This window comes from Oculina patagonica, chromosome 10 (genome assembly GCF_052425735.1).
Source record: "Oculina patagonica isolate OP01 chromosome 10, crgOcupat, whole genome shotgun sequence".
NCBI lineage: Eukaryota > Metazoa > Cnidaria > Anthozoa > Scleractinia > Oculinidae > Oculina > Oculina patagonica.
Genome location: NC_135767.1, coordinates 8,236,971 through 8,264,197, shown reverse-complemented (window position 1 = coordinate 8,264,197; position 27,227 = coordinate 8,236,971). Strand labels below are relative to the sequence as shown.

At 38.4% G+C, this 27,227-nt stretch overlaps 4 protein-coding genes and 1 long non-coding RNA gene across 9 annotated transcripts in view; all 5 read left to right on the top strand.

Annotated features, from left to right (window-relative positions):
- LOC144629317 (uncharacterized) overlaps positions 1-27,227 on the top strand; it is a 49,203-nt gene that overhangs the window by 21,371 nt on the left and 605 nt on the right. The window contains exon 8 of one of the 2 annotated variants that reach the window (XR_013566352.1): positions 25,632-25,966. Coding sequence is in view for 1 of the 2 variants with exons in the window: in XM_078487549.1 (XP_078343675.1) it covers positions 25,632-25,847 (216 nt within the window). In the remaining variant the exon portion in view is untranslated. Of the gene's footprint in view, positions 1-25,631; positions 26,447-27,227 lie in introns of those variants that run through there. The other variant, XM_078487549.1, reaches the window with a different exon arrangement.
- Positions 294-25,632, top strand: LOC144629330 (thrombospondin-2-like). Its single transcript, XM_078487569.1, has 5 exons — positions 294-339; positions 910-1,086; positions 2,545-2,719; positions 23,368-23,540; positions 24,849-25,632. The coding sequence occupies exons 1-5, from the start codon at positions 309-311 to the stop codon at positions 24,860-24,862; spliced, it is 570 nt and encodes a 189-aa protein (XP_078343695.1). The 5' UTR covers positions 294-308; the 3' UTR covers positions 24,863-25,632.
- LOC144629336 (uncharacterized) lies at positions 4,635-8,361 on the top strand. Its single transcript, XR_013566360.1, has 3 exons — positions 4,635-5,191; positions 7,070-7,117; positions 8,176-8,361. It is a non-coding gene; the product is annotated as an uncharacterized LOC144629336 (long non-coding RNA).
- Positions 14,121-27,227, top strand: part of LOC144629301 (coadhesin-like) — a 51,895-nt gene continuing 38,788 nt past the window's right edge. Inside the window, exon 1 of one of the 4 annotated variants that reach the window (XM_078487524.1) lies at positions 14,121-14,256. The gene's annotated coding sequence lies outside the window, so the exon portion shown is untranslated. Of the gene's footprint in view, positions 14,257-14,558; positions 14,897-27,227 lie in introns of those variants that run through there. The other 3 variants (XM_078487525.1, XM_078487523.1, XM_078487526.1) reach the window with 3 other exon arrangements.
- LOC144628685 (coadhesin-like) lies at positions 17,230-22,967 on the top strand. Its single transcript, XM_078486818.1, has 8 exons — positions 17,230-17,263; positions 17,354-17,911; positions 18,436-18,981; positions 19,696-20,256; positions 21,278-21,442; positions 21,984-22,160; positions 22,244-22,383; positions 22,714-22,967. Exons 1-8 carry the CDS (start codon positions 17,230-17,232, stop codon positions 22,882-22,884), a joined length of 2,352 nt encoding a protein of 783 aa, XP_078342944.1. The 3' UTR covers positions 22,885-22,967.

Here is a 27,227-nt window from a genome sequence, read left to right as displayed (position 1 = left end):
CACAAACTAAGATGGCGACCCGCCGAACGCAACGATCGATCTATATTACTTCACGGCAAAATAGGGGACTGTGAACAGTCTAATATACTATCGAAGATGTAACGTTTCTAAAGAGAGTATTGAAGTTGACATGTGTGTCTTTTCTTGCACTTTTAGTACCTGCACCAGTTGACGGCCACTGGACAGAATGGTCGGCGTGGAGTCCATGCCCTGCTGATAAGTGTACCAATGCTGTCAGGAATCGAACCAGAAGTTGTACAGGCCCTGCGCCCGCATTTGGTGGCCGGAAATGTAGCGGAGCTTCGGGCATGAATCAGCTGTGCCCGAAAGACTGTTCGGGTAATTCCTGTTCAGTGTTTAAATGAAAAACATTTCTTTGATTTTCCCACGTATGGGAACCTGTTATTATCGCGCGACCAGCCCTCTAAATGATAAGAACGCCAGTCTTTCAGAACCAGTCCTCGCGAATCTGCTGTAGTACTAATGTGCACAGATATGGCGTTCCCTTTCACAGCAAGCAACTTGTAGAGTAGTTTATACCTTGTCAATTGCAAGTTCGCTCTTCGTTATCGGCCTAATTTTGTCTAGTCTTAAACCATCACGTTTTTGATTTTGGTTAAATGAACTATCACGTCCTTTTATTTGATATATTCTACCGCAGTCAGTGTATTCAGTAATAGGGTTTTTTTTGGTAGTTCACAAAAATGCCATTAATATAATGTAACTAGTAGTTCCTCTTCCCGGTCCATGGGTCAGTCTCAAACCTGGAGGTCAACAAGCTAATTAATAATCAATTAATCTGATACAAGATTAAAATAAAACATAGGTGATGGTTGAGGTTAATAACATAGAGAAGTAGGTTTTTCCTTTGAATTGCTATTTTTTATCATATTCTCTGCTTCTTTACAGTCATAGTAGATGGAGGTTGGGGTAACTGGGGTGCTTGGTCTTCCTGTAGTAAGACATGCGGAAATGGGACAGCAACCCGATCACGAGTGTGTGACAATCCTCTTCCAAAAAATGGCGGAAGAGATTGTGTGGGGCCGGCAATTGAGTCACAAGAATGTTTTGTTCAACATTGCCCAGGTAAGCAGCAAACATCTGAAAAGATTCCTGCACCCAATAATACAACTTATAACTAAGCACTTAAAGGTACTACTTCACAAGTGATACCACTATAACATTTTCACGTTCGTCGTCGTCTTTTGTCGTCCGTTGTTCATCTTTCGACGTTCGTCGTTCACCGTTCGTTGTTGGTCGTTCGTGTATACAGCACTATCTCTGTGTGTTTTTCTTGTCGTTATCTCAAATGACCATCATAAATCCGAGCGGACCGAGATGGCGTTTCCTCTCACAACTAGCGCATCTTGTAGCTTAGTTTATACCTTGTCAAGTTCGCTCTTCGTTATCGGCCTAATTTTTGCATAGTCTTTACCATTCATTTTTCGATTTTGGTTGACTATATCCTCCTAATGTTGCAATTGTAGTTTTTAATTCTAATTTATAAGCATGTAAATTATTACCTTTTTTGAGCGATGACGTCATCGCTTTATTGCCATCGCACAACGGGCTCTTTTATTCCGTTGTCTGTCGCAATCGAACAGAAATCAAGTTTAACTTAACAAGAAACCGCCGCGTAGAACACAAAAGCAAAATACTCCCGTGCAGTTAGAATGGAGCACTACAATGTAGAAACGAAAGGGATTAATTATAAATGGTGGGATCTATTAGATTTAGCAGACAGAAATTTCTAATTCTTATAATATAAAGGGCCGCTGTGAGCAAGAGACCGTTTGATCTTTCTTTAAAAGCTTGCTCGCGCGTATCGTATGTCGTTCATCAGAAGTCACACTATAATATAACGCAATCTCTGTTGAAACAACATGGAAATCTAAAAAAAATTATGAAATTATGAAATAAAATATAACTGTTGTTCAATTGAGCAAATCTAAAAGGAAAATGTATTAATTGCATCTTTTGCCTGTGAACTTATAGGACTGTATTTATTTAAATTCAATCAGATCCTAACTATGCTATTTATACAATCACTAACATTGCTTCTTATGTTTGAAAAATGTTAGCTGCAGTTGGATAACAGTCTTTTTCATGCACAAGGTGTCAGCTACTTCTATTTACGATAAGTTATTGACAAATTTCCTCAAAATTATGTAATACCCCTTGTGAAACGTCATCGCTTCTGCATGCATTTCGTGCCATTTATTAACAAATCATGTAAATTGGGTATGAAGATCCCTTTGGGGAACCAAATAAACTCAATTCTTTTCTATTCAATTCTATCCTATTCTATTCTTTTCCATTCCATTTATTCCATTCATTCTATTCTATTCTATTCTATTCTATTCTATTCTATTCTATTCTATTCTATTAGTTACTTCCTGCCACATTTAGTGTATTCACTTAACTGTATTTTACTCGTTTCAGCTGTTGGTATAAAGTAGGCCTATTCCAACGTAAAATTATAGATTATTATATCTTAAATTTGTACCGAATCCACATTGTGATTTCGTTGTTTTTTGTTGACAGTTGATGCTGGCTGGAACCAGTGGTCCCAGTGGTCTCTGTGCAGTTTGACCTGCGGGGGAGGGATGAGGTCGCATAATCGAACTTGTACTAACCCATCCCCGCAACATGGTGGTAGGACATGCACTGGAAACGGGTTTGAGCAGCAAATGTGCAGCAATCAAAGCTGCCCAGGTAACTACAAAGAATATATAACACGTTAACGTTCTAAAAACAAACGGGATATTCTAAAACGTAATTTCTAGAACAGATTTAGCAATTCGATGTTAATTTTTCCATACAAAAGTACAAAGGAAAACTGGCATAGAATGCCATTTTAGCCATTATTTTGTCACACTTGCAAAAGGGTCGACATGATTCTGCCTTATATAAATTCCTTAATGCGGTATCTGCTAAGAAAACGGCTAATTTCTACTTCAAAAGTACAAAGGAAAACTGGCATAGAATGCCATTTTAGCCATTATTTTGTCACACTTGCAAAAGGGTCGACATGATTCTGCCTTATATAAATTCCTTAATGCGGTATCTGCTAAGAAAACGGCAAATTTCTACTTCAAAAATTCATTAATAATTCATTAAGAAAATACAAAGGAAATTAATGTTTAATGAGTGTCTTTATATCTGATAAAGACACGGCTAAATTCTATGTCCAATTTTCTTGGCCAAAATAACCCAAAATCTAAGTATCAGTGCAAGAATGAAAAGATCTACATCAGAGGTTTTTGAAGCCGTTCAATAAACTCGCAGTTCGTGCTTTATCAAGTCTAAAACACTCGGCTGCGCCTCGTGTTTTAAACTTGATAAAGCACTCCTGCTCGTCTATTAAACATTACATTATTTTACCACTTGCGTAGCTTTCTGTACAGCTGTAAGTAAAGATGTCATGAAAATAATAATTTTTTTACCAAGATCTAGTGGTAGGATTCTGTAACACAGCAAAAAAATATTGTAAAAAAAGGCTAACGAATGTTAATTTTTGTCAAAACTACATAAAATATAGTTTTATTTTGGAACTTTCGCGCACTAATCTTGCTAACTTTGCCAAAATTTAAAAAGGTTGGCAAATTTATCGGCGATTGAGATATCCACCCTCAGCAATGAAGAACAAAAGGTATATGAAAATTTCTATGTACCTTTTAAAGATACACAGGAGAGGATACAAGGGAATTTCTATGTGACATTTAAGATACATAGGAGAAGTTACATGGAACTAAATTTCCATGTACCTTTATGCATCACAGATAAAAATGGTACATGCAAATTTCCAATTACCTTTATGCATCACAGATAACAAAGTAAATGGCAATTTCCATGTACTTTTATGCATCAAAGATTAAAGAGGCACATGGAAACTTCCATTTACCTTTATGCGTCACAGATAAAAGAGGTATATGGAAACTTCCATATACCTTTATACAGCACCGATTAAAAGGATTAAAAAAGTACATGGAAATTTCCATGGACCTTTATGCAGCACAGATTACACGGGACATGGAAATTTCTATGTACCTTTATGCAGCACAGATTAAAAGGTACATGGAAACTGACTCCCATGTACCTAAATGTAGCACATCAGACATTTATGTCATTTGCGTTTTTTCATTACCTTCGAAAGAAAAATGTTACCAGAGTGGTTGAATTTAACATGTTTTCGAAATATCTTTCCACAGTAAGTGGGAAAGAGGTACAATTAATATAACATATTTTTAAAAAATCCTTCCTTTTCAGACTTAAAGGGGCCATGTCACAGTATATTGAGCAGTTTTTTTGTGTTGCAAAAAGTTAAAGAGGTAATATTTATTAACAATTTCAATAGTCAGTAGCTATGCTGATATTTCAAAGATCGTGAACATTTTTAGCGGAGCTCCCACGACGCCGAAGGCGTCGTGTGCGGAGCCCCATAGGCAGGCAAATGGTATCCTATCGAACCGAGAAATTTTGGTCGTACGTCCGTCCGAGAAATTTTGGTTGTACGTCCGTCCGTACGCACGGATTAGGCCTGGGAACGAGCTAGGCTCCGGTGGCAACCCGCGTCTTTTGGCGGGAAAAATCATTACTAACAAGGCCTTAGCAAAAAAGTTTTTTAAAAACGATTTCTACTCAGCTAAGCTTATATAGTAGGAAGTTTTAAACGCGAGGGAAAAAAATCATTCTTAGCTCTTGTTGACAATGTTAGAATTACATGAAGGGGAGACTAACTTGAGGAAGTCCGCTGTTGGCTGTCCGGCTCGTCTGGATTTATCAGCTTCTAAGCGAGCTTATTTTAAACTTGTGCATGGATTGATTTGCCAAATGTTCTGGTTCATACTTAAGCTCTCGGGAAACGGTAAGGTGAACAGCAGAATTTTGAATATGGTTCAGAGTCAAAAGTCAGGAAACAATCTCACAGCATGCCGATTTACCAAGCGTACGCATGAGTTCACTACTAAGCATGAAGACTCCGCGATTGAAAAGCACACGAAGGACTCAGTTTTAAAGACAGTTTATTACAGATACATTATTTCTGGATATATTCCTCGTTTCACCCGCGATGACAACCATAGTTAGTAGAGGAGTAAAGATTGTGGCCGATCGAAATGGAAATCTTCGAGGCTTCTTGGTGAGTTTGAAGCAAAGACGGTCAAAGACAACATTCCTTTACGAAAACAAGGTGAGCTATTGATGTTCATTTTTTTAACAGATTAGAAAAGTCTTTGGTATTTAGATTAACCAGCATTCAACCTAATACATCATTTTTAAACGAAGCTGGGTTCTAGCTCTCAGTCGTGTACCGGTATGTCAAACAAGGACAAAATTAGACTTAGTGAACTGAAATTGACGTTTTGTCTTAAACACGAGTTGTATTCAAAGCATACCTTACTTCTGGTTTTTCCTATCCGCGTTAATTTGTTTATTCTGTAGTTAAATCACCGAAGTAGGAAGAACACACCACTTTTAAACGTTGGAAAGAGTACAGAACAAGTAGAGAACAAAATTTACATGCAAATTTGTAAGAATGTGGTCGAGTCAGACGCAATACAGGGGACATTGCTAGCTGAGAGTCTTAGCGAAATATAGTTTCTCCATGATATGACCTCTGTTATTTTTCACTGAGAACTTTGCGTAGTTTTCCTTGGCAAGATTTCCACACAGCACCATACATTAATTATGCATACAATTTTCAGACTGACTCGTTCTTTTCATGATTGCTGTTTGTGTGTAGTGATAGTATGAAATAATTGCATACATAATTAATGTATGGGGCTGTGAGGAAATCTTTCCTTTTCCTTATTTTAATTTTTATCATATGAATGTTATGAGTGAAAACGTTTTGTGAAAGTTTTGTATTTCTTATCTGATAACAGCCTTTCTCAGAATAACTTGATTAGTTTATTCATATTTTTATAAGTTACCGTATTTAATCGATTAAACGCCTCCCTCGAATAAGCGCTACATGTTAGAACAGAAATATTAATAAACGCCGCCCTCGAATAAACGCTGCATCATGATGATGCGGCATTCATTCGAATAACAGACTCGGAAAGCAAATGCAGTAATAATCAAGCTTGAGCAGGCCAAAAAAAAAAATATTTTTCTTGATTGTAACAAGGTTTTAAGGTATTCTGTTTTTTTTTTTGAAATTAAAATGTTCAGTTACCATACTATTGTTTACAAGAAATAAATTGAATTTTAAATGAAAACCGCCCTCGTATAAACGCTGCCCTCTAATAAACGTCGCACTCGAATCATGAAAAATTTAATAAACGCCGTGGCGTTTAATCGAATAAATATGGTACATAAAAGAATATAGCACAGATTCTAAAATGTTATGCGAAAGATCATGAAATTTTCTTAAGTTATAACAACCAAACTGATCCTGAAGTTATAATGTAGGATAATATAAGGGCTTGGAAAAAAATAAATTCCAGATTGCCCTGTGGTTAACAAGCAGCTCTCAAATTTTGCTTGCCTAGGACTGTGCATGATTGTGTTTCTTAGTAAACTTGTGACTGTATAATTTACATGTAGACGACTTGCCTGGGCCTTTTAACCTATTACGCAAACAGGCATGAAAAATTAATTGCTTGACAGAAAAATCTACTTGCCCCAGACAATCAGAGGGTACTTTTTTAGCCCTGTGGCTATGAGCATTGCTTTCTTGAAGGTTGCACATGACTCGTACAATTCTTTAAGCCTTTCAAAGTTTTCTAACTTAAAGCAGTGACTAAATCAAATATTTTTGCCAATTTTTTTTCTACAAGAGAAGTAGGATTAGTTTTTGATCGTGAAAAAAATAAGTTCAAAATGGGCCTGTCTGCGATGACTCGAGGATATCATTAAAAGTAAATAATACATGTACAACAAGTTTTTTGAGGTCAATTCAGTGAGAAGTATTTATGGAGGGTGTAAGATGCAGTTTGAAGTTATCATTTATTTTGGTAAATCTGTTGTCTTTCTAAAACTTGCTATGTTAGGATTTCCATACTTTTTGCCAGGATGCAAGTTAAGAATTTTACAGGTTTTTGATATGTGTAAATTTTGTTTTCAGTGCAGGGAAAACAGTCAAGGGGTGCAGTTAGTGAAATTGGTGATGCAGGTAATCATTACATTAGTGTCAGCTTATACCTTTCTTTATCTAGATATTAAAGAAGCTCCATGACACATTAGTGCATGAAACTTGTTTTTCAAGTGTAAAACTTTTGGGTGTGAAAAATGGTATGCGTTTTAACCCCTTGGTAAGTTTACATTGTATGTTTCCCTAAAATCCTCGTTCAATTGAGGAATTTAATATACACAATTTATATGTAACAGCACATGTACATAAAATGTTTTATTGTTCAAGAAAAATGTTTTCATTGTTCATACAATGCACCCCTCCCCCACCGTGGAGGAGGGGTATGAGGGCAAAGACCCAACAAGATCTGCTACCTGACCTGAAAAAATACCGGAATACTTGTAATGATTTTGTGGGAGAAGTGCAAATTGACCTGTTGTGTTTGAATTCCTTTTGTTAATACCTTAAACCTTAATAGCTAATAAGCTCAAGCCCTAACTTAACATAAATTGTCTTGTTGTGGTACCAGGCAAATGTAGAAATAGAACTTAAACTCAGCTGAATTTTTACGTGAACACAAAGACTTAGTAAAATTTTAGAGCTGCTTAGGCCAGAAAAGCCAGCTGGGGCTGTTGATGAGCTGGCTTAGTGTTTTCTTAGCTACATCCCTGATAAAAGTTTTAGGGAGAATATGTAAGCTTTCCTGGACTTAATCACAGTACTTTCAACAGCACCTGTCAGAGATAAATATAAGAGTCTCAAAAGACACATCATATTGTAGGGAACTCTTGAATTAAGCCGGTGTTTCACACCCCAAAACATTCATCAAAGCCTCGCCATATGTGCCGGGTCTTATTGATAGCACTATTAGTGTCTTCAGTAGGTCAAAAAAGGTTTTGCTGACACACTCACTCTGAAAGGACTTTTTGGTTCTAAACATATCCCCCAACACATTCCCTGGCCCATTCAAAAATTGGAAAAATAACTCTCTTTTTTATGTAACTGTATAATGTTCTGAATAAATTAAATTAAAATTATAAATATTCATTTGATGTCAATGATCATCAACAAAATGGTATCTGTTATTTTCCCTTTTTCAGGGTTAACACGAGTAGCAGAATTTCCACAGAGAGTTGCAGACACAGAGAGAGATAAATGAACAATCAGAATATATTATTTCTTCATTGCATGTACAACTAATACTTATGTACTCTGTGTGAAATACAATTTATGTGGTCAGGTGTAATTTTAAAGTTAATGAAATAGAGCCAGATAAGGTTCAACCATGTATGTATTTCTTAAGGGATCTCTGACAACACAATATAAAAATCATCCGGCTACCCAAACATTTGTGGGACTCAGGTGTGGTGACCTAATGGTTATTGTGCTGGACTCCGGATCGAGCGGTCCGGGTTCGAGACCTGGCCCGGGCACTACGTTGCGTTCTTAGGCAAGACACTTTACTCTCATAGTTCTTCTCTTCACCCAGGTGTATAAATGGGTACCGGCTTATTTACTGCTGGGGGGGGGGGGGGGGGTTAACCCTGCGATGGACTAGCATCCCATCCAGGTGGAGTAGAAATACTCCTAGCCGCTTAATAATGCTTCAGAAACCTGGTTACGCTCCAGCCTGATGAGCCACTTGGCTCAACAGCAGGCTTTACCTACCCAAACATTTAATTCCCAGTGCCCACACTGTGAAGAACAGTAATCATGATAATGAGATACACAGCTCATCAATCTCTAAATTAATATCACATGTTGCAATACAATAATAACTGATGAAATATATGTTGTTCATAGGCAAATTTTTACTTCACCAAAACCAAACTCAGTCATTAAATAATAAAACATTAAACACAGCTATTTTGTTTTGTGGGTGTGTCTCACAGATCAGTTATTTGTTGTTAAGCCTTCTGTTTCAGTAGAACTAATTTAATAGCCATATTTTTTGCTCATGCTTGCATGGTTTTATATACAAGCAAATGCATGGTAAAATTTTTGCCAAACAATCTATACAGACTATACCTGAGTTTAGGACTAACAAACAGTATGTCTGCCTCTCCAGAATTTTTCTTAGTTTACATGCAATTAAGTAAAGTGAAGCCCCTCAAGGACAAAGGGACTCATATGAAGGGAAAATGGTGTTATCATTTTGGGGGAACCTATTTGGCAGAATGATAAATGCCACTATTTTGCTTGCGGCTGGCTTTTACTCCGGTTTGCTAGCAGACAGCTGTTATTTATAGTATCGGGAAATAATACTGTCACTGTTCCAATAGGGCCCCCGTTTGGGGGGGGGGGGGGTGGGACAAGCTACATGCAAAACTTTCCAGTTGTATGCTATGTATAGCTATAACATACCAGTTATGGTGGGTGTATGGATATTTTCTAGAGCAACACTTTCTTTGTTCTAGTTTCTCTTTGAGAGTTTATATATCTTTGGGAGGTTATGCACAAACTGCTAGATGATCATCCTCTTTTGATTGATCAACTATTTTTACTTTTATTTGGTGCTGTTGTTCATGGTGAAAAACAATACATAATATATATAAAGAAAATAACACGAATAAAAAATCATTCTAAAAAAGATGTAAAGGGCATATAACCGGGGAGCTCCGCTTTTAGGCTTGCCTAAATCTATATTAGTCAGTGTGTAAAAGTTTTAACGGCGTGCTAGCTAGCTAGAAGCAGTTGACGTATCGCCGCAGAGGAGTGGGTAGCACTCAAAACGTCAGCAACTGAAGCTAGGGCGACGGTTTACTTTACTTCTTAACTCGAGTCTGATAAAAGCTCTCAATTAAATTTTCTATTTTTAAAAAGGGCGCGGCTTAAAACGATAGCTAGGAAGTTAAAATGTCATAATTAATTGTAGTCAGTATTTTGTAGTACCTGCTTACCCCTTTAGGCGAAGGGTGCATTGGAGGATAATGCCCGAGGCTCAAAGACTGTCCGAAAAATGAACAGTTGGCCAACAGTTTGGCGACAATCTTTTAGCCAAGGGCAGTAGCCAGAAAGGTGTTTATTTATTTTATTAACCTCCGATTAATCAAGACAACGCGTTTTATCGCAGTAAAAAGAAAAAAGCCTACAACGATAATCATGGAGTAATTGCGAGTGAACTAAATACAGGTCGATTGGTTTACGATTTTTTTTAACACCGTGATTTGATTAAAAAGTTAGACCTGAAAAGGTGAATTTGTTCGTTTGTTTGCACTCCTCTATAAGATTAGGTGATACATATCAAATCTGTCCTCTTACGTCCGATTTTGTTCCACATGATGTATTTTGTCCAATTAGAGCGCGCGGAAATTATTAATTATAACGTCCTTATTCAGAAACAATTTTAAACCGTATTTCCCTAAGCAGTTTCCAAACATTAAACTTTGCTGTTAGAGCGATTTCCGTTTGAGTGTCGTAAAACCAAAACCAAAGTAAAAACTCTCTCCAATCTAAAATCAAAGCAAAGCAAATACATGCAAAAACATGTGTGAGCAAGTCACAATTGGTTTTACTCTAATTAGCCGAGAACGTGGCGCGAGTTTCTTAAGCCAATCACTAAGCTTACAAACGTTGCAAAACCAAAGCAGATGCGAATTACTTTCGACACTCAAGTGAAAATCGCTCTAACGGAATTTATAATTAAGTTTTCATATAACGCGCGCTCTGATTGGCTGAAACAGTGTACTTTATCAGAGTCCAGATGTACGGAGGAAATGTTACGCCATCGACCCAATATGGCCGACCAATTCCCGAACGTTTCTCTTGGGTTTTGTCTTGACCCTGACATCTTCTTTGACCTGGAAAACGAGAATGAAAACGAGCTTTTAGCGTCAGTTAATTTAGAACGTCCTGTTCCTAACAGCACAAATTGCTCGGCGATAGAAAGTGAAATTTCGGTTCAAAGTACGGATAAAAACACCGAGCAAACAACCAAAGATTTGTAAACAAGTCAAGGCCGAAATTGAAGACATTATTACGAGAGCAGAAACGAAAAACACGAAAGATAGTACAAAATGGGCTATCCGAGTGTTTGAATGCGAGTTTCACATTATTAAAGTACGGAATTTTAAACAACTAAAAACCGTTACCCGCACGGCTACATTTCACGGACATTTTCATTTTCGAATACACACACAATACAGACTTATCACATACTGAATAATTTTTTCTGGCGTTTACAAAACAGCTTGGTGACGTGAAAGAAAAATTGCCAAAAGCTAGACAACAACCTCGGTAATTAAATTCTACGCCGAAGCTCGAACAAGAGACGGTGAATTTTACTCAAGGTCATCGCTTTTTGGATTTCGATCCACCCCTAAACCGAGGAATTTCTATTGCAAAAGGAGTTGAATTTCAAGCTTCAGACAAGCTGCTGCAAAGTCAGAAAAAATTGAACAAGCGCGAAAACAAAGAAAACACCGAACACAAGTTTACCTGCCATTCCAGAAGCAGACCTCCAGAAATTGAAAACATCCAATGCAATTCGGGAAGACAATCCTGTTCCTATATCCTTTCCAGTGCGATGGGTGGAACGCCACAGCAATCACAGCAGCCGACTCATTTTCCCTTGAATCCGATGGTTGTAAATGATTCGCGAAACACGCCACACGGCCGCAGCATTTTGTGAAGTGCCAGCCACAAGCTTTGAGCAGTTTGTTTTCAAATCAAGTTAACAAGTTTTCATGGGCCAGAATTCAGTCGGTTTTCACTGAACAGTTTACTTTTCTATCCTGTGTTGTCCTAAAGACCTAAGAACTTTAAGGACTCGTGATAAAATTCGAATTCCACTTGGCATTTTCAGCTTGTGGATTTCTGAACTTTGATGGTTTTTGAACTTGGTTTGACATTGGTTTGACAGCTGTTGACAGCTGTTGTCTTATTCAACCAATAAAATTCTTTTAACCATTCTAACAAGCTTTGTGATTGGCTTATTGTTGCGTACTTTATCAGAGTACAGATGAACGCTAACGCCACTCCTTTTTGCTTGAAAAAAGTTTGTTTTGAAAATTGCGCGTATTCGTAGGGAAATAAATAAATTTTGTTAAATTATAAAACAAAATAATAAAGAAGCCTCGACTGTGTTCTGTTCTGTTGTAAAGCACTTAGGAAGCGGCTAGAGCACTCAAGAAGTAGGGAGAAACACTCGCCTATAGGCTCGTGTTTCACCCTACACTTCTTTCGTGCTCTAGCCGCTTCCTGCATGCTTTACAACAGAACAGAGCACAGTCAAGGCTTCTTTATTTGTTAAGTAAGCAATGACTACAAAGACGAAGAAAAAATTAAAATATTAAAATTGCAATACAGACCTCTCCATTAGGGGTTCTATACGTTTACTTCTTTAATTCAATTTTTTACTAGAATTTGATACATGTACTACTTACTGCCACATCTTTACTCTCAGGCAGATCTTTGAGCAGGCGAAGGAATATATGGAACAGCACAGTCTATGCCAATTTCATAGACTTTGAAAAAGCCTCCGATAGCATCCACAGAGAAACGCTATGGGGCACCCTTCGACACTACGGAATACCATCCAAGGTAGTGAATATTATCAGGATGCTGTATTACGACTGCCAAGCCCAGGTCATCTGTGAAAACCAGGTAACAGAGCCATTTACCATTCAAACGGGCGTAAAGCAGGGGTGCATACTCTCTCCGTTTCTATTCTCTCTCTGTATTGACTGGGTTATGAAGAACGCTATACAAGATCAAAGAGGCATTCGATAGCCTCTCTCTGATGTGCTCAGCGACCTTGATTTTGCAGACGACATCTGCCTCTTAGCCCACCGCCACACTTGTGCTTGGTCTTAAGGTCAGCCCCAAGAAAACCAAACACGTGAGAATGAACCATCGCTCAGATGCGCCGATCACCTTGCATGGGAAGATAGTTGAAGAAGTCAACAAGTTTACGTACCTTGGCTCCAAGATAACCACCGATGGAGACTCAGAGTCAGAGATTAAAGCAAGGCTCTCCAAGGGCAAGCATTTGCCTCCCTCAAGAACATCTGGAAAAGCAAAAAGATAACCCTAAAGATTAAACTCCGCTTCTTCAAGAGCAACGTCCTCACCACGTTGCGGTATGGGTGCGAGTCATGGAAGACCACAAAAGCCATCTGCCACAAACTTGACACCAAACTTCCAAAATCCGGTGTCTTCGCCGCATTCTCAACATCTTCTGGCCTAACATCATTTCAAATGTCGACCTACGCCGGGCAACCTCAACTAACAACATCAGCTCTGAGGTGAAGAAGAGAAGGTGGCGATGGATCGGACACGTACTCAGGATGGATCCATCATCAATTCTCAGAGTTGCTCTGCACTGGACTCCATCTGCGAAAAGAGCAAGGGGGCGACCAAAAGAGACCTGGCTACGGACAGTTGAAAAAGAGATGCGGGAAAGCGGACTCAGCTGGAGAGAGCTGAGAAAGAGTGCAAAGAACAGGCAGCATTGGCGGAATCTGGTAACGGCCTTATGTGCCCAGGGGCACGAAGAGGATTGAGTGATTGAGTGACTACTTACTGTAGTTGTAGGTTGTGATCTTAGGCAAAAAAGATGACTTCAAAAGTTAATAAATAGGGGAATAAACCTTAATTAAAACAAACCTAAATTAATCGCAACTCAAAAAGTCTGCATTTTTGTTTTATACATGATTTTACCCAGGATTTCTTAAACGCTGTCCAGACTTAAAATAACGTCCAAAGAAATAAACATTAAACGCACTTTGAAAAGTGACTAATTGCGCGTGAACTGCCGTGACGCAAAGCGCAAGGAATGGTGAAGATTTCTGCTCATTCCATAAATTAAGACGTGTGATCCGAGAGAATGTTACCGCAAACACATGCAAAAAACTAAAGGTAAAATGGCCTCCCGGCTAGATTTAACCAAGAAGGCGTCTCGTCTGCTATCTTGGAAAAGGTTCTGTCATGCGTTTGCGCGCGTTGCAGTGATGTTTGAACAACGCATGCGCAACCTTTAGGATCTTACTTTCTTACATTCCGTCTGAGATGCAGGCTCGATCAATATACACATAAAAATTATCGTAAAAATATAAAAACCTCAAGAATTTCTAGGATCATTCCTCTTACGTTAGAGGCACTATTCGTGCCAGCTTGTACCGAGACGATCCGAACCTCGCTTAAACGTGCATTTTAGCACGTGTATACGTGGGCACTTGCAGGTATGTGTGTATACGGGTTTTATTGGGCATATAGACGCGGTGTTGGTTATGCATATAAACTCTTCTTTAAATACGCGTGTATACGCGATAGAAATGGTTCTATATATCAATATATGGGAAAAAAGCCAGTACGTAACCGATATAAATAAGTTTCCCCGGCAGAAAAACCCACGTATACGATGTAATTATTTTGAAACGAATGGACAACCATACGTGGTGGAACCTCGCAGTGCAGCGACGTAAATTTCAATTTTAGAAATCACAGGCCGGAAAAGTGAGACGACAATATCACGAAACATTGACGACTAGCGCATAAGCAGAAATTTAAGAGGATAGCGATACTAGTTTTAACAGTATCCCTTAAAGGAATCAAGGTATCGTATCTGTTTGAAGTCTGAGAAGAATGCATACGAAAATGCTGTTGCATTTGACGAACAAGGACGGAAACCTATGTAAATAACTTCCTTTACTCTATCAACTCTTGTGAATGTGACGACATCGTATTGAAGCCACTACACTTTCAGCTATGGAATGTAATTAGCAATACAAAGGGAAATTTTAATATTTTACATTTAAAGCTCTCCGGACCCAGTATCAGCAGAAGGAAAGAGCTTGGTACACTGCAGAGCAAAAACTCATAGTGCTATTAAAGACGAAATTAACTGACTAAAAATGCCTTTCCATTGCCGGAATTTGCTTTTGATTTTGATGTTTTCGGTTGTGCTGGAAAAAGCAACAGTTGCAAGTCAAGGTAAGCTTATTTATTTATTTATTTATTTATTAATTTCTTTAAAACTGTTTTCTGATTATTTTAATCTTTAATTCTTCATGGAAAGCAAATCGCACAGCGGAAGGATTTTTCGCATCAAAAGTGGTTTGCTATCGTAATGCTTTAAAGATATTGACGCAGTTAAAATTTAGATTTTCCCAACATTTAAGGTATCACGGAAGGAAAATTGGCGTTTTCGTTCCAAGTGAAATTGTGTGAAAACAATCAATGGTAACCCCAATAAAGCATAAATTTTCAGAAAGCTCATTGAATAAAGATTGTAATTTTGGATTTTGTTTTGATCATATAGACCATAATAAGCAACGTCGGCATTTTGTTTGCAGTTATGATGTTGCGCAACATTCGATTTATTTGAGAACACATTTACGTCAGAGCCCAACATTTTGTGTGGAATTTGTTTTACATATATTGGTCTAAAAAACGGTGTCTCAGATTTTTCTTTTCTTGCTTCATTAATTTTTTATGAATTTTTAATCCTAAAGAAGCTCTTAAAAACGTCATTTTAAAGTTTAAAAATTTATAAAATTTGTAACATTAAACCAGGGTAAAGATGTAATTTTTTAATATTAATTCACCACCTGGTTACGGAACCTTTTTTAAAAATCCATTAAAGTCGCGCAGGACCCTTGCAATCATTATGTATGTATCTATTTAAAGAGTATGCACGAACTGCATCGACTGAAGACGACAACAAACGAAATATTCATGAGAATTTTTTTCTCAAAGTTCTTTGTTCAAGTAATTACATGCTATTGTTCTCAGCTGCGCTGGAACAAAGCGAATTATCATAATTAGATTCACAGCTTTAAATATAGTACACGTTGTTGTAAACATTGACTCGGAATGTCTTCGGAAGCCTCAAAACCTGCAATTTTGTGTTCAAGTTTTCTCCACCGATATAGAATTTCAGTAAATGATTCGCAAGGAACATAAACTTGGTGTACTCTATTGTGCTATAAAAAAGCGATCTTTTTAACGTCCTTCTCAAAATGAAGATAGCACGTTTCAAAGTTTAGATTTTACATTTTTACTCTCTTGGAAGCCATTAACTTCTAGCAGTTTTTGAAATCAAAAATTTCGTTCTTGTCATAGCATAAAAGAGGTTATGATTTAGCACTAGGTTATATAACCACTCAAGTCGGTGTGCTGTTCTAGCTGAAAACTTGGACACAAAATCGCATTATCTGCGGTTAAACTTTTAAAAGCTTGTAACAAAACAGTCAACGGTCATCTCTCAGTAAAAGGACAATCATGATGTAATTCCATTACCCCCTAATATCCTTGATAAATTTTAGCGGGATCGATTTTCAAAATGTAGCGAATTAAAGCTTTATAAAATAGCACCTCGTCAAGAAATTTGGCTAATGAATTTATTAATGAGCAAGGGTCCTGCGCGACCTTAAATGTTTTAGAAAACTCCCGCAAGGATGAACGTTTCTATCCTAAATCTTTCGTACAAAGACATGTCATTCTATAGTTAAAATCTATTCATCTGATTACAGCTGTCTAATTGGTATAAGACAGCCAAAAGAAACGAGCAAGTGCAATAAAATACAAGTAAACAATATACTTTAAAATTCATTCGATCCAACCTCGTTCCCAGGGTCTCTCTCTCCCCGCCCCCCCCCCCCCCCCCGGTCTCATTCAACCAGCAGCCATGCATGCAAGCTTCAGTCTTCGGATGTACGGTGGCGAGTGAGTATTCCAGTAATAGCATTTGACAAGTCATTCTAATTTGCAGTTGATTTAAAACCAAATTCAAAAAGAATTACGAGTAAGGATGCGCGTTATATGTCGTTAAATGGCTTGTTTTTTGGCTAATTTAAATAATTTGCTATTTTTAACTTGAGGCTTAAATCTACTTACATGCATATACTGTATCTTTAACTTTTACATGCAGCATTGGTCAGCTGGTCAGCATATGTATTTATATTTTTTAGAAGAAAACACTTTTGGGTTTTACTCGTTTTATTTCAACTGTTGCTATATAGTAAGCCTTTTCAAATGTAAAAAAGGTAAAGGTAAAGTCTGTGTCCGAGCCAAGTGTCCGGGACTTGCCTTAGAAACAATAGATTGCAACGAAGGACCATGTGTAGGCAAGTTACTTTAATGTTGGTTTGATTCACAATCATCTGTTTTAATGTTGTTTATTAAAAACACAATAAACAACGCTTGATGTCACGATGGCATCACTGCCATCATTATCTGTAGAGTTAGGTACCTCATTCATGTAACAGATCACTAAATGTCCTCGAGCCGGTTACAACTTGAGTATTGATTTTCCTTTGTCTTTTATTTTTCTCTCAGATCCTAACATGCCAGAGATCGACCTCGCGTTTGCCATCAGCGCCACATCAACCAATTCAAACCAAACATACGCATTAATGCAAAACACCACAAAACAATTAATCGACAAATATGGCGTTGACAAAATCCACTACAGTCTCATCGTGTATGGAGACTCCGTCGTCAGGGTTGTTAATTTCAACACCAGCTTCCCCATCAGCGCAAGCGACCTGAAGGCGGCCATTGATGCCCAACCCCCCTTGAGCGGAGGACCGGTCCTGACAGATGCATTGCAAGAAGCTTTCCGCGTTTTTAACGAGACAGACGTTCGTCCTAATGCCAAGAAGGTTTTGGTAGTTATGCCAGATGCAAATTCTGGTGCTGCTGATAATTCTCTGTCTGCGGCGATGAAACCAGTTGAAGATATCGGAGTTTTGGTACTTTCTGTGGGAGTTGGAAGCGCCGTGGATAGAAACGAGCTTAGCGTCATCTCGCCTAATCCCAAAGATGTCATTTCCGCAAGTTTGAATGAAAACCCGTCAGTCGTGGCTAGAAACATAATTGACAGGATTCTCAACCGTAAGGAAAGAATGAGTTATAATTCACTGCTGATAAATATGGTGGTACAGTTTCTGCTTGTAACTGTCGCAAGCAACATAATGTGTGTCTCGCAGGCATGCAGTAGCCTATTGCATTTGACATTTGTGAACAAAAATGTTAAGTCTATGTTTAAAAAAAGATGACAATTAACATTTTTCACGTTTGTCACAACCCAAAGCTGTTTTCAGAGTTTTTAAAAAATCAAAGGTGGTTATTCTCTTTTACTTGAGGCCGGTAAAGATAAATTATATGTGAAAAATGATATACAGTGATCTCTTTTATCATCGTCAATTTAAAGATGTACCCAAAGCAAGACATTATTCAATACTGGCTAACTATGACATAACTGTAACAGATTGTTAGAGATTTTTTTGTTGGTCGTCGATAAACAGGGAATAATTATTGTCCCCATTTTCAAAAAAAGTGCTGTTCAGTTATAAAAAATCGCATTCCGAGCAAAAATGTAGAATTATTCTATTTGTTTTTTTCACTTACGCTTTCAGGTAATATCCCAGAGATCGAAGTTGGTTTTGCCGTCAGAGTCAGCGAAATCGATTCAAATGCCATCTTCACTGTGATGCAAGAAACGAGGGACACCATCAACCATCGCTATGAATCAAGCCAAGTCAGATATACCGTCATTATCTATGATGAGGGCAAAAGACCTACAATCCTTAACTTTGGCGTGAATCATCAACTCAGCTTGAATGATCTTATTCTGGTGGCGAACAATGCAGATCCCCTCCCTGGGTTAGATTTCCAAGCGGCGCTGACTGAAGCCGAGCGGCTGTTCCGATCATTCGGGAGACCCACCGCTAAGGAAGTTTTCATTGCTTTAACGGATACCGCAAAAAGTGATAACGACACTGAACTCATTATCGCAGGTGACGCGTTAAGAAGGCAAGGGATCCTGGTCTTCTCTGTAAATAACAATGGAAATGGAGTGAACGCAGTGACGATCAACCAGATAGATTTCCTTGGTGTGCCTACCTTTACCACAGATAGATCAGTTGTTATCGCGGAGACCATTATAAAGTTTTCACTAGAAAGTAAGTTCTGGTATTTATGGCTGCATAAATACAGACAACCATTTTTAAGTTTGATGAAGCTTCAATATCAATTAATGATGTACCAAAGTGAGTCAATGATGTTCAAATATTGGCCGATAATTTTTCAGTCTTACTCAATAATGTTTTGACGTTTTACAATAATGGTGCAATATCACTCGATGATATAACAATACTAGTCAATGGTTTTCCAATGATGACGTAAATAGAACGGTTGCCATTTGACTGTTCAAAGTAATTATGTTCTGGATGTGCTGTACGCTTTCCGAGCTCTGTAACTGTTTCCAAAAGCTGTAGCAACGTTCTTTAACCAACAAGAACAAAAATTTCGTTTTTGCTTTAAACCAATCAGGAGTAATTCAAAAGCCAAACATGACTTACCACAGTCTTCCTGCGCTTGACACTGGGTGCAGGTTTTTCCGCGCTTGGCACCGAATGCAGGTTTTTGACCGCGCTTGCCACCGGGTGCAGGTTTTTCCGCGCTTTGCACCATGTACAGGCTTTTCTGCACTTGGCATCAATTGCAGGTATTTCGGTAATTGGCGCCCAGTTAATTTTTTCGCTTAGACTTTTGTTGCGAATTTTATTTCAATAAATTCGTTGTGATTGGCCAGATAAACTTTTGATTTGTTTTTTCAACAGTTTTAAGAACATTTAAGCATTTTGTTAACAATATGCTGTTTTTATTTGCTCTAGTTAACATCCCATTGATCGACTTGACCTTTGCAATCAGCGCTACATCTCTTCAAAACGCAACAACATTCCTGTTGATGCAGACTACAATCAATAACATTGTCTCGCAGTATGACATCTTCCGAATTCACTACAGCGTGATTGTCTTTGGTTCTGTTGCAACCACCCACATAGACTTCGGCTCTAATATCCCAGTTAAAAACGACCTAATTCGTCGAGTGGCGAGGCTTCCGAAAAGCCCTGGAAATCCAGATCTCGTACAAGCTTTGCAACACGCGAAGAGGGTGTACGAGTCGCAGGCGGTGCGACCAGACGCTAGACGCTTCCTGGTTGTAATTATGGACAACGCCTCGGTTAATAACCGCACTGATCTGAATACAGCCGTGACCGACCTGGATAATTTAGATGTCGTTATCATTGGTGTAGGGATTGGAAATTCTGTGAATCCAACAGATAATGAAATAATTACCAAGGACCCACGACACATTATTACCGTTGGAATCAACAAATCACCAGATGAAATAGCAAAGGAAATCCTAGACGCCATTTTTATCAGTAGAAGAAGTAAGTTTCTATGACTGATTCTCTTCTGTTTTTTTTTTCTCTGTTTCTTTGTTATTGTAAAAAACTGCAATCATGATCAATTCCCCACAGGTTTTTCGATTCTTCCCCCGCTCCGGACAAGTATAAGATTCAACCCCAAAGAATTCCGCAAAAATGTTCCACAAAATGTCGTATTTTTTTTATTGGTTTTGGAATTTTCCTGTGCAAGTAACAAATCGTCCAAGACACTACATGGATCACTGTGGAACTACAGGAATAGATACAACCATTTTATTGTTTATTTTTTATTGGACGACAGAAGACTGCTCTGTCTTAACCCTATTCAGACCGGGCTTTTTTGGATCTTTTCAGACCGGGGAGCGGGGGCGGATTCCCCCTCCCCCCCCCCCCCCCTCCTCCGAAACTTCCAGAATATTTCTTAGGCAATCACAATGAAACTTAGTGGATGTGTCCAAAAATCTATCTTTTGGTATACGTCACGTGGGATGATGACGTCGCATCACGTGACAATTAATCATAATATCAAAACAGCCGCCATCTTGGATTTCGAAATTTTTCCAAAACGTCAGAAAACCGCCCAAAATTACTGCAAAGTACTCAAAATCAGTAAAACTGCGCTTAAAAACCGTAAAAAGGTGACAATAATTGCATTTAAGTTATTTTTCATTAATAGAAACAGAAAATTACAAATTTGGGAAAACATGACTGTCAAAATGCCGTTGCCATGGTAACGTCAAGTTCCTTACACAACAACCTATCCTCCCAAATTATTTCCATATAATTTTAGATAAACTCGCAAAGTTTGGCAGCGGTTGGATGAATCTTGAAAAAGTTATAAGCGTTCAAAGTCAGCGTGGGCACTTTCCGCCCCCCCGGTCTGGATAGGGTTAATCCCAAGCTTTTAAATAAATCCTTCAGACTTCAGATTTTCACGGTGTTGAAAAATAAAAACAACTATAATGCCTTCATCCACATATCAACTTTTGGTGATAAATTTAACATTGCTTCTTTCAATCTATAGCTGCTGGATTTTCCCAATGGGCAGATTGGTCCGCATGCACAAAATCGTGTCGTTCAGGTGGCGTGGCAGGGACACAACGACGCACGCGCGTTTGTGTCAAATCTAAACTCGGATGTATTGGTGCTACAGCGGAAACTAGAGAATGCAACACGCAATTCTGCCAAGGTAAGTTACATCAATTTCAAAACGCGACCGCAAAGACATGTGACAGGAGTTGCTAAGCAACAGGTTTCAAACAAGTAAATTCAATCGAATGAAGGGCTCCAATAGGGTTTTCGTAAGGGTTACATAGTTGCCTTTAATATTTAAGGTGGCTGATAACGGTTTACAGCATCTTCCAATCCTTATACTTTGATGGGTCAGTACTACAACTCTTTTTAGTTAATATTACAGACATGGTATGAAACAAATGCCCAATCATTGGTCGACAAGTTGTAATCTTTTTCCTGACATCAGTGGTTGCCATAGCAACAGTATAACCTGTTAAAAAAATAACTCAGTTTTAGCCTTCAGTACTAATAACTCAAAAATGAGCATGGTTACCCCATTTTATTTTTATTGTTGAGTCAATTAGCAAGTCATGATAAACTTTTCGCAAAGTAAAGAAAAAATTCCATCAAAGGGGTTCAGAGCCAACTTAATTTCTCGATTTGCTATGTGTGTTAGTGATGTAATGCTTCACAAAGTTCTCAATTATACTTTACAGGTTGCGAGGAGAGAGGTCCATTCGCTGATGACGCTTATCTGTCCTCGCCTCCGACCCATGTTCAAGCTGCAGCCTGGGCTCGACTGAACACTTCTAACCCCGGTGCAAACTTGAGAGCCTGGTGTGTAAACCCAGGGGATGCTGTTGGCGAAAGTGCATATGTCCAGATTGATTTAGGTACAAGCAGGGAAATTATGATTGTTTGTAGCTAGTAAAGGGACTAATTGTTAGTTTAACGCTTTGTTATTGATTCATTACAGGAGAAAACGTCAAGATTTTCCGTCTCGCCACTAAAGGCCAGGAGAGAACGGGTCAGCAACGCTGGGTGACAAGTTACTTTATTTCGCACAGTACGGATGGCCTTACCTTCATTTTCTTCCAGGAGGATGGGCAAAGAAAGGTGCTTTTAATTAATTAATTGATTGATTGATTGAATTTCACACCAATGTGCGTTACTGTCAATGTAGCGTGATGTAAAAGTACTGCTAAAAAACTTCCATTTAAATTGTCCCACCAGATAATAATGCCTTCATCCACATACTTAAAAGTTAAAACCACGTTGTACAGCATAATAAACAGTACGGCATCAGAGTATTACTCAGGAGCTTTTATTTGAATGGTCACACACTAGGCATTCATCCATAGACTTTTATGTTATTAGAACCGCCTTGTACAGCATAATAAAAAGGTATGAAACATAACTATATATGTTATTTTTATGTCATTTCAGTTTTTTGCTGGTAATACAGATTCAAGTTCTGTAGTTTTCAACGACGTTAATATAACAACAACAAATAGGTTCATTCGATTCCATCCGGTCTCATTCAACCAGCAGCCATGCATGCAAGCTTCAGTCTTTGGATGTACGGTGGCGAGTGAGTATTCCAGTAATAGCATTTAACATGCAAGTCGTTCTCATTGGCAGTCGATTTAAGATCATTCTACCGAAATAGATTTGAGCAGGAGCAGGAAGACCTTGAATATACCCTGTTATTCCTTACAATACAATCGGCCTAGAAGCTGCTCTGAAAAAAAAAAAAAACATGAAAAAAGTTGCTAAAAATATAAAAACCTGCCGAGTACTGTTGGGAGTGTTAGCCCCCCTTCGGCCCTTCTATTCTATGCTATGCTATGCTATGCTATGCTATGCTATGCTATGCTATGCTATGCTATGCTATGCTATGCTATGCTATGCTATGCTATGCTATGCTATGCTATGCTATGCTATGCTATTCTATTCCTTTAATTAGTTATTTTCTGCCATAATTAGTGTATTCACTTTAGTGTATTTAACTCGTTTCCAATGTTGGTATAAAGTACGTGCAAAATAATAGATTATTATACCTACCGAGTCCACATTGTGATTTCGTTGTTTGTTGTTGACAGTTGATGGTGGCTGGACCCAGTGGTCTCAGTGGTCTGCGTGCAGTTTGACCTGCGAAGGAGGGATGAGGTCGCGGAATCGAGATTGTACCAACCCACCCCCACAACACCGTGGTAAAACATGTGTTGGAGACGGGTTTGAGCAGCAAATGTGCAACAATCAAAGCTGCCCAGGTAACTACATAATAATAATGATAATGTATTTATATAGCGCATTTTTCATATGTATATGTTCAAATGCGCTGTACACATACTGTAATTTTACTACACAATTGTAAAGGCCAGACCACAACACCGGGAGCTTCGTGCCCTACTCTTTGCGAATAGTGTGTGGGTTCTTTAACGTCCCCTGTTATAAGACTGAAGATACAGGAGACGGGACTACGGTTTTATCTCCTTTTCCGAGAAGACTAGAATATCTAACATTTGCAGATGAAATTACAAAGGCAGCACATTCTCCTCAGTTATTTTAAGACCCTGAGTGTTGGTCCGGTCTGGGGTTCGAACCCACGACCTCCCCACAGCAGTCCGGCGCTCTACCAACTGAGCTAACCAGGCGGCGGTTGCTAAAATGCAATTTAGCAATTATTTTGTCAGATTGGTGAAAGGTTTGGCATGATTCTGCCTTAACTTCCTTAATATTGCCAAAAAAGCAAATGTGGTATCTGCCCTAAGAAAACGGCGAATCTTGCATGAAAAGGTACATGGAAATATTCATGTAGCTTTTTTATGTACCATTATGCAGCACAGATTAAAAGGTACATAGAGATTTCCAAGTACCTTTATGCAGCACAGATTAAAAGGTACATAAGAGAACATAAAAATATCCATGTACCTTTATGCAGCACAGATTAAGAGGTACATGGATATTTTTATGTTCTCTTATTCAGCACAGATCAAAAGGTACATGAAAATTTTCATGTACCTTTATGCAGCACAGATTAAAAGGTACATGGATATTTTTATGTTCTCTTATTCAGCACAGATCAAAAGGTACACATGAAAATTTTCATGTACCTTTATGCAGCACAGATTAAAAGGTACATGAAAATTTTCATGTACCTTTATTCAGCACAGATTAAAAGGTACATGGAAAGTTTCATGTACCTTTATACAGTTTTTATCATAGATTAAGAGGTACAAGGACATTTCCATGTACCCTTATACAGCATAGATTCTATTTCGTCATCAGCCAAGGTCATTGCCCAGTCAAGGCGACAGAATCAGTCAGCCCTGGGTATAAGAGCTTTAAAGTCAGGAGATGTTTTCTTCTCTCTATGACTAAGTAAGTCATCCACAGTGACAATAATGGCACTAAAACCATAATTAAAGTGTCTTGCAACACTGACGTTCTGATATCTGACCTCTTGGAGTTGGTATTAACTTTGCCCCAGATCTCCGAATTAACTTTAGGTACAAATAATTCGTGGCAATTACTAGGTATCTTGTATTTCTGAGTTAACTCTTTACGTTTCTCAACAGTGTATTCAGTCTGAAACTTGTCTTCAACAGGTTTGAAGAGTTTGTCGGACACTGGTGCCAGCTTCGACGGGTGAGCTCAAAGAGGTCGTAATTTGGGACAATAAGTCGTCATTGTTGACCTTCTCATCCTCTAGCAAGTCAAGGCTACCTTCGCCTTTCAATAAGCTAATCCTGCCGTCATCGGGAACTTTTGCATTTGCTTCCCCTGAAGCGGGATCAGTCTCTTTGTCTTCCCACAGTAAATTATGTGTTGGTACTATATAATGTAACATTTCTTAAGAAATCTTTCTTAATATGGGTTACAGTTAAAGGTCTCCATGTTCCGTCAGAACTTGTTCATGATTGTCACCTATAACAATACACGAATTCCTTTTCTTTTTACTAACCACAAAACACTTTTGAATTACCATTATAACCTTGTCACAGGAAATGTTTTAATAAGATATTTTTTCAATTTGCTTTGCTCGCATTATAGTTATAATGACTAGAATTATGTCATCAAGTAAATGTCAGCTTAAGTCAATGAAAGCAAAACTCTAACAATCCTCAAAACAGAATGAAAGTAAGTGGTTTAATTACAAAACTGCCATTGTAAGATAAATATTAGATGTTTTGGCTGCCTTTTGGGCTGACAACACATTGACTGACTGACTGACTGACTGACTGACTGACTGACTGACTGACTGACTGACTGACTGACTGACTGACTGACAAAGTCAGGGGCGCACGAAACACATTAGCTTCTTTTGAATCACTCAACTTTACTTTCAACTGCCTCTGAAGGCAGTGGCTCATTTCACTCACTTTTCAGTGGCAGACGAGGACGAAGATGAATTGCCGGCAAGTTTTCCAGACCAAAACCACAACGGTCCCACCCGAGGGGCCTCTGTCAGCTTCCAAAACCAACCCTACAATGGAGCTCCGGTTGGTTCCCAGGACAGACGCAACACCACACGGTCCGCACATCTTTACGAATCAGCTGCAGTGGACGGGCGGTAAAGAACGGGTCACTGAGTCACAATTGATATAGAGTCATTTCAATTGACGTTGTCGGATGACCTAATGACTCGATTTAGCGTTAGAGGAGGGCGCCTACAGTAGACAGGGCTCTTATTCAGGTTGGTCGTTTATTTAATTTTCTGCCTTGAAAGCTTTTACACCCCTTTAGTTAAAATTAGCTTTATCTGTTTTAATACCGTTATAAAAAGCAAATCCTTCAAACATATTCAAAACTAAACGGCAAACTTGTTTCTCTTTACTTGCCCCAAACTTGCCCTAACTTTTGTCCAAAGTTCCTAAAAAATGATAAAAAAAGATCTATTCCTAGTTGGAAAAATATTAATATTGCATAACTCCAGTTAGGCTGTCACGGTAGATATTTGGCCATCAAAAGCGAGCCAGCATTTTTTAGAGAAAATTTTAATGTTCGTTATTTCCGGCATCCTCGGAGACCCAGGGGCAGTTAGTGGGGACGACGGGCAGCTTATCGGGACGACGGGATTTTCGGGCGAAAGTTAACCCCGTCGTCCCGATAAGCTTACCGTCGCCCCCACTAACTGCCCCTGGGTCTCCGAGGATGTATTTCCGGGTACATTTACAAGAAATTCTTGGCTGGGAATAGAACTTTATGCAGAGGCCATTGAAAACGTGATATTTTTCGGCCATTGTATTCAATATTGGCAGGTTCCACACGGCTTGTTCTCAAAATAGGGATTGTATTGTAATAGTGCTTAAGCTGTAGAAAAACTAAAAGATGAACTGAAAATCTGAATAACAAATCAATGAGTGGTGTCGCTTATAATGGCGACGCACTAGCTGTTACATATTTTATTGTGTTTTACTACGATGTTATTATGAATGCTGGCTGCGAAAATAGCCAAAGGTTAACTTTGCTCACTCAACAAACATAAAACAATAAACGTTGTTAAAACACTTATCACTGACAGGAATAGGTCGGGGCCGGCGCCCTTAATTCCAAAAATGCAAAATATATATCCTTGGTCGGATCTTTTGAACGTTCTCTTGACTAGAACATTATGATAATGTACAATTTATGTTGACTTCAGCTGAAAACTCTTAAGAATTGAAAAACAATCTTATTGTTATATTTTAATCCCTTTAATACTTTAAGGGGATCTGAATGTCTGTTTTACAAAGCAATATTTCTGACGTTCTTTCATCTCATCTGTGTCAGTAATGTATAATTAGATCGCCAAAAATAATGTTTTTATTCCTTAACTAGCTAGTTATCGGTTTATTAGAATCCATCCTTACGAAGCGATATTTGGAAATCTCAAAAAGGCGGAGTAATGCGTTCTTGTTTCTTAAAAAACGAAGCGCTAACTATTGATCAGCATTTTTTTCTAGATCCCTTTAATC